Here is a 7,089-nt window from a genome sequence, read left to right as displayed (position 1 = left end):
GGTTATCTAGGAGATGTCGCTTGCGTTTCCTAGTCTGGGTTATCTTGGGTCCTGGCTGGCAAGAAATCACACGGTTCTGTACCCTCTTTTTAATTTACATGGAAACTATCATGGCGATAACAGAAGCTATAGCAGTATACAATCCGTGCATTTGCAAATTGCATCCAGAGCTGTAGGTAATGGTTTTGTCTGATACCAACTTCACCCAGAAAGTTTTTCTTGTCTCTGCCACTGTGGCTCTAAAATGAATAGCCTTTTATAAGGAATCTGAAATAAAAACTTAATACGAAAACGAAAAAAAACTCTTTTTGTAAAATTTAAAACGAAACCAAAAAAAAACGCTTTTTATACAAAAAAATAAAAATTAAAAATCGCTTACAAGAATTTCACTTGGCCGACGTTTTTGTTAGGTGCAATCCAGCTAAACATTGTTCCGCTTTGTTTTTGGTTTGTGTTGGAATGTGTCACTGAATCAGATTCAGCGGTACAGGTAAGAGCTTTTGTATTTGCTGGAAGATTGGTCCATGTCCCAAGTGGTACGCTACCTCCCGGGTTCCGGGCTTGTAGCAATATGCCTTTAAATCCTAGGTTTCTGTTGTCGTTTATAACCACTGAAAGCATTTATGAATGATTGTATCTTATACATTGAGGTAAAATGGGACACATTTTGCACATAATATTCAAATATTTTAATCGTGTTTTAAACAATTCACAACGGTCAATGGGAGTCGTGAGGATACGGTTTTATAATGCTTTAAATACACTTTGTTATCTACTAAATAGAACGAAAAATATAACAAAAAAGTGTGGCACACTGGATAACCTATAAATGACCACTGGGTTGGAGCAAGTTATGTTAAGTGGCTTGCCCAAGAATACACATACGACCAAAAACTCACCCACAAATTTATATTCGTGGTGATTCGTAAGTTAGATGTATAAAACAGAACCCCCGTGTTAAAACAAATTTTTCGGCCGCGCGATTATCAAGTTACATTCATTTTTTCCAGTCTCTCGGCCAATTTCCACACAATTGCCTAAAAGGGCTGCAGAATCTTTTAATGATGCAATTCATACAAAGTCTGTATTTACATACCTTGTACCGCCGCACCGGCACTGTATGTATTTGTATTCACAGCAACAGTGTAAGGAGATGACGCTGCTGGTTGTCCTTCGATAATCCCACTGCCACTAACATTATTGTGACGAGGCATCATATCGACACATGATGTACCAGGCGCTCCGCTGCGATTAGAATTCACTTGGCTTACCAATAATAAATGTCCCACAAAAAGCAGTAAAAACATTTTTTTTCTGTTGATGTAGTATTATTCTAATTTATTCATCTAAAACGACAATTATAACTTTAAGGATATATTCAACTACCAATATAGATTAACAAAGAACATATCTGACGACTATTTAGTATTTACCATAAAAATATTTTTTTTCTCTTTAAAGCGCGTGTATCCTCTAAGACCCATGGCGTGCCACGCCCCGGAACATTACCCACAATAGAATATATCGTTTTTAGCTTATCTGCTTTGCCATTACCACTTTATTATGTTGTCCTTCCACAGTATCGTCATCTACAACGTGAATTATTCTACCTTAAATATAGTATATAGGGTGGGGGAAGGATGGAACACCTTAACATTCTATTTTCTCGTTACAATTGGTGGTAAACCAAGAAAATTCAAATATTTATAAAAACCGCATCATCACGACTTCCATGTACCGTTGTTAATTGTTTAAGACACGATCAGGATATTTGGACATTGGTGTCCCTTCTTCCCCCACCTTACTATATGTTTAATGTCGACTGGAGATCGTACTGTATAAGCCCTTTACGATTCATGCCTATATAACTACCCATGGCTGGGACTGCAAGCTTATCGAAACTTTCAAACACATGGTGCTATGAGGCACGAGCAGCAATCAAAACTTGACAATACTGTCAATCTTTTCCGGTTGGCATTCCCAAAATAAATGTCATTCTGAATTGCAACCTTCATTGCTGTTTATTCAATTGTTTATTAAATGAACATTAGGGACAAGTAGTGTGAATTGTATCGAATGAGTTAAAAAGAATGAATTTTATTCAAAAACCGTTTAATATTTTTTCAAATCTAAGGGGTATATAGGAGTGTGGGAGAAGATGGGACACATTTGGCATACAATATCCAATTATTCTAATCGTGTTTTTAAACAATTAATAACGGTCTATTGAAATCGTGAGATTAAGGTTTAGGAATTCTTAGAACGTTTTTTGCTTACTATCAAATGAGAGGAGAAAATACAACGAAAGGGTGTCCCATCTACCCCCAACCTAATATATATAAATTACAGTATAACATGTCATATTCGGTAAACTTGTATCCACGAAAATTCTTTTGCAAAATAGCATCATCCTTGTGCGCATATGTTTACATAAGTGCTTTAAGTGCAACGATAGCAGTAATAGCTAAATACACTGTGTTCATGCGTAAACTCTTTGCTGAGTTGTAGGTGATTGCTTTGTTAGCTAGCAGCTTCAACCAGAACTTTTCTTTCATTTCTGCCACTGTAGCCCTGTACGGATTTGGGGAAAAAGTGTTAAAATAAATGAATTCAAAAAGGCTGCGAACAGTACTGTATACTAGGGCAAGATGGAATACTGTTAGCATATATAAACTACCTATTTCCTGGTCGTGTTTTAAACAAATTAGCAACATACTTTTATGGGACCCCGGACCACTGTTAAATTAATCTGTAATTATTCTTTGTTTATTACCAAATGGATCGAGAAAATCGAATGAAAACATGTCCCATTTTTCTCTCACATTTCCTACATTTTCCAACCATGTCCCGACTTGCCCGAATATACTATCTTATCATGTCCCATCTTGTCCCAGTATTTATGCTTGAAATTTATACATATGTCTTTTGAAACATACACAGCTTCAGTTTCTAAGCTTGCTGCAGACTCCTCCAACACTTTAAAATAAATATATACAACTTACACGAATTGCACTGTGCCAACGTTTTTGTTCGGAGCCTTCCATTTGAACACTGTACCGCTTGATTTTAGATTGGTGTTTGCATGTGTGACTGAATCACCGTCAACGGTACATTTGGTTAGCTTGGTATCGGTCGGTGGGCTAACCCAGGTTCCCAGCGGGACCTCTGCTCCTGGGTTGCGTGCTTGCATTAATATACCTCGAAAACCCGCTGCATCTGCGGCTCTACTATCAGATACAGTAACTGCAAAACAAATTTTGTAGTTTTATTCTTGTAATATTGGACCTATAATAGGGTGGGGTAAGATGTGAGATCTTCGCTATCGTATTTAAATAATAATGCTATTTATTAAAACATATATTTAAAAAATAATCACCCATAAAATAATATACGTGGTAACTCGTAAGCTGGCACAAGGTGTTTGGACACCCGTGTTACAACGACTTGCGTTATCCGGCCACGCGAGGATAAAGCAAGTTTCATTCATTCGTACCTGTTACTGTATCACCAGGTTTATAATTATTCACCGAGACTGAAATTGAATACGGAGATGCGACTGTTTGGCCCGCTATAAATCCCCCATTTGGGTTTACATGTTTGGGTGTCATAGTAACACAGGCAGCAGCCGGTGCTCCAGTTCCATAAGGTGAAACTTCTTTTGCTAAGAAGAGAAGAGCTGCTACTAAAGCAACAGTTTGACGCAGTTGAATCATATTGTTGTTTAATAAGTTTGATAACAACAGTGCTATTGCAAAAAAACGTTAACCTAAAAGGGGATATTATATTATATACTAGGGTGGGGAAGATGACACACCCTTTCGTTCTATTTTCTCGGCAGTAAACAAAGAACATTCAAAGAATTACAAAACCGTATTTTTACGACTTTTATAGACCGTTGGTAATTGTTTAAAGTACGATTAGGACTTTGATTATCATGTGCTAAAGGTGTTCCACCCATTAAAAACCATACATGGGAGTCGCGAGGATACAGATTTTTAATTCTTTTAATGTTCTTCGTTTACTACCAAACTAAACGAAAAATAAGAATGAAAAGGTGTTCCATCTTCCCTAGCCCTACTATATACTGAAACAAACTTAACACCGTTAATATACAGTAACGCAAAGCCTTAAACTTGATTTTTTTCTGACGTCCAGTCACTGCACCATAATGTAGGTCGTATAGATAATGCCCAGCCGGGTCTATTGACCACTTAGTAAATCCGTAAAGCTATTTATACAAGCTCTGTTTGTCCACCCCCACCCCTAGATATTGTAACCACATCAACGAGTTAATAATTTGTAGAATAATATCGGATAACAAGAAATTAATATCTGATTGCTGACACTGCATTTTGCAAACTACAATATAATTATCTCAATTAAAAGGTGCATAATAATATTAAACAAAAAGCTGCATTCAAGTTTTCAAACCGAACCGATATATTTTTAAATATTGCTTAAAACGTCGCATGACCTTTCCTTTTTGTGATTCAACTCACATCCAGAAGTAATAAGTTTTAGAAACCTATTTCGCAACTGCAGTATAATGCATAGGGGCATCAATGCTATATAGTAGCTATTATACCGTTGTGCAATAAGTTCAGGGTTTTATAATACCTTCACAATATGTACTTGTGGGTCTTTTATAACACTTTATAAGGTTTTACCATACAGCAACATATAAAAAACATACGTTTATCACGCACATCACATAATACATTTTGATTTATGAAAACTTTGCAGCTAATGTTTGCATTGTCGGGGTCATTCAACTTTATAAGCAAACAAGACTACAGCATTACTCGTTGTTATCGGGGTGATTTGCAAAAAGTAGTTTTCTCATTTTGAATTGTTGTGCTATGTTGTTCGTTTTTTCTTTATGTGCTTTTGTGCTACGTCGTTCGTTTTACTTAATTTAGCGAGTTGACTATTATGGCTGTAGTTCGGCGCCTATACGTTGGAAAGTATATGTGGTATATATACTGTGGGGTGGGGGAAGATGGGACACCTTTTACCTTTATTTTATCGTCACATTTAGTAGTAAACAAAAAATATTCAAAAAATTATAGAACTCTATACCCTCACGACTGCCATGAACGGTTGTTAATTGTTTAAAACACGATCACGATGTTTGGATACTGTGTGCCAAATGTGTCCCGTCTCCCCCCACCCCACTATATCGCTATAAAGTCTTTTAGCCGAATGCCGATGTCGTGATAAAATTGAGTCTGCCGCTGAATTTGGCCTGGGCAATTCTGCGCATCGGACTAAATATCATGACAACGACAAAGGCTTTGCTTGGAGAAATAGAACACTCGCATTATGTTTGGACTAACATTCTGTTCATGTGCAGTAGCGTTGCAGCACATGCGCAATAGCGTCGTGGCAAAAAAATTACGAAACCGGGCGGACCTGTAGCATGTACATTACGATAGATCCTCGGCAGCGCAATAAGCGATCACGCATTTCTGTCACTCATACCCTAAATCACTCATACTCTATATTTTCATTCCCAGTAAGCTAAAATGGCAAGCAATAATGAAGTATTTTGCTGCATTACCTATAAAAAAGCGCTTCGGTTCCGGATTGTGACGTTATTTGAGTGACGGGACGCTGTGCCAACCAAGAGATTTCCGTATTATTCACATGTTCATTACAAAACAAATTCAACCATGTCATTACATATATATACGTTTGTTTTTAAATTAAAAAAATAATTGACAAAGAAAACATCCTAAATTAGTTTACTGAACGTTAAATTTGGTCAACTTTTTCTACCCCAAATAGAGTTTGCTCTTTTTATGTTTCCCGCAATTAAAACCACGTGTTTTTTCACGTGGCCATTTTTATATAAAGCTTCAGCGCAAATTGTAGTTTGTTACTAGGCTGTAATATTGGTTACAAGCTAACAATTAAAATGGATGGCAAGCCAATTCCGCAAAGTTATTTCGGAACATGAAACCAAAGTAAGGCTGCGAATAGGTTTATTATTTATTGTAAATGACGGTGTGTGTATGATGGTGTTTTAATTAAACTACTAAACAAAACCCGTCGCTTTTTGCGGCAGTTTTGTTGATGAATAAATTTCGGATTCTGAACACACTAAAATTAGACAAATTACGGCTGAATTTTATGATATATATATTAAAAATTAAAAGATATTTGTTTTCCTTGCAGGTAAAACTCCCACAATCAAAGTTAAAGTTGATGGGTTACAAAAGACTTTCCTGGTATTACTTGATGATTCTTAGACCAAAGAATTTCTGATTGATTGGTATGCAATGATATATTTTTCTATTTTTAAGCAAGTGTACATATGATGGTGTTTTAATTAAACTGCTAAACAAAACTCAATGCTTTTTGCATTAGTTTTGTTGATGAATAAATTTCGGATACTGATGCACACTGAAAGAACAGATTTTATTAATTTTTATTTTAAAACGTTCAATAATGCAGAATTACACCTCCAGGTCAAGAAAACGTGGCAGTAGAATCCCAAAAGATGTGGTGGTTGTCCAACTCTCTGGCATATATCCCAGGTCCTTTGCCATATGCCAACACAATGTCAATAACTCTATAGAAGAAGCTACAATCAAAAAACATGTGAACCAGATTTCTTGCATGTCAAGAAAATGTCACCATTTAGGTTTACCTGTGTTTTATAGTTGTGCAGATTTACACGCAATAAACTATCAGATCAGAAGTCTCATTCTGAATAACTTGGTGTGGCAGAGCAATGACGGTCGTATAACACTGGAGTTTGGTTTCATACACCTCCTGCTTGCTTAAGAGTTGTTATGTATGTGAATTTGTGGGTGATTAATTTTTAGTTTTATATGTACAGCTGAAAATTTGTACAACTCTGAGGACCACAGAGATGAGTCTTGAACTCTAAAATTTCATGGACCATATGCATGTTGTCAGAATAGCAGTTTACATTTGTATAAAGTAGTTAGCAGCATCAGTTTATTTATATTGTTTCAAATAATTTACAACTGAAATATTTTGTTTTAGAAAATTAATTTCGTTTACAGCCAAGCTTAGGGGCAATTTTCTAACCAGAGTCTTTTCTTGCATTGTAGATATAAA

The 7,089-nt window shown here is 36.1% G+C and overlaps 2 protein-coding genes and 1 long non-coding RNA gene across 3 annotated transcripts; 1 reads left to right on the top strand and 2 right to left on the bottom strand.

Annotated features, from left to right (window-relative positions):
• Nucleotides 1-74: 74 nt before the first annotated feature.
• On the bottom strand, nucleotides 75-1,373 carry LOC149724895 (putative defense protein 3). Its single transcript, XM_089892643.1, has 3 exons — nucleotides 1,097-1,373; nucleotides 380-611; nucleotides 75-239 (listed from the first exon to the last, which is right to left on the bottom strand). The coding sequence occupies exons 1-3, from the start codon at nucleotides 1,305-1,307 to the stop codon at nucleotides 95-97; spliced, it is 588 nt and encodes a 195-aa protein (XP_089748769.1). The 5' UTR covers nucleotides 1,308-1,373; the 3' UTR covers nucleotides 75-94.
• Nucleotides 1,374-1,997: 624 nt separating this feature from the next.
• LOC149724894 (putative defense protein 3) lies at nucleotides 1,998-3,792 on the bottom strand. Its single transcript, XM_089892641.1, has 3 exons — nucleotides 3,494-3,792; nucleotides 3,003-3,243; nucleotides 1,998-2,571 (listed from the first exon to the last, which is right to left on the bottom strand). Exons 1-3 carry the CDS (start codon nucleotides 3,711-3,713, stop codon nucleotides 2,427-2,429), a joined length of 606 nt encoding a protein of 201 aa, XP_089748767.1. The 5' UTR covers nucleotides 3,714-3,792; the 3' UTR covers nucleotides 1,998-2,426.
• Nucleotides 3,793-5,841: 2,049 nt separating this feature from the next.
• Nucleotides 5,842-6,692, top strand: LOC149724893 (uncharacterized). The gene is made up of 3 exons (XR_016386485.1): nucleotides 5,842-5,966; nucleotides 6,178-6,274; nucleotides 6,471-6,692. It is a non-coding gene; the product is annotated as an uncharacterized LOC149724893 (long non-coding RNA).
• Nucleotides 6,693-7,089: the final 397 nt, after the last annotated feature.

This window comes from Ciona robusta, chromosome 14 (assembly GCF_009617815.1).
Source record: "Ciona robusta chromosome 14, ASM961781v2".
Lineage (NCBI taxonomy): Eukaryota > Metazoa > Chordata > Ascidiacea > Phlebobranchia > Cionidae > Ciona > Ciona robusta.
The sequence above is the reverse complement of the archived record's forward strand: the minus strand, read 5'-3'. Positions and strand labels throughout refer to the sequence as shown.

Excerpts from the sequence above, each read along its gene's own strand:
- LOC149724895 (XM_089892643.1), bottom strand. The coding sequence starts at position 1,307 with ATGTTTTTACTGCTTTTTGTGGGACATTTATTATTGGTAAGCCAAGTG. Across the intron at positions 612-1,096 it reads TGCCGGTGCGGCGGTACAAG|TGGTTATAAACGACAACAGA; the intron begins GTATGTAAATAC and ends AAATGCTTTCAG. Across the intron at positions 240-379 it reads GTCGGCCAAGTGAAATTCTT|AGCCACAGTGGCAGAGACAA; the intron begins GTAAGCGATTTT and ends TATTCATTTTAG.
- LOC149724894 (XM_089892641.1), bottom strand. The coding sequence starts at position 3,713 with ATGATTCAACTGCGTCAAACTGTTGCTTTAGTAGCAGCTCTTCTCTTC. Across the intron at positions 3,244-3,493 it reads ACCTGGTGATACAGTAACAG|TTACTGTATCTGATAGTAGA; the intron begins GTACGAATGAAT and ends TTTGTTTTGCAG. Across the intron at positions 2,572-3,002 it reads GTTGGCACAGTGCAATTCGT|GGCTACAGTGGCAGAAATGA; the intron begins GTAAGTTGTATA and ends AAATCCGTACAG.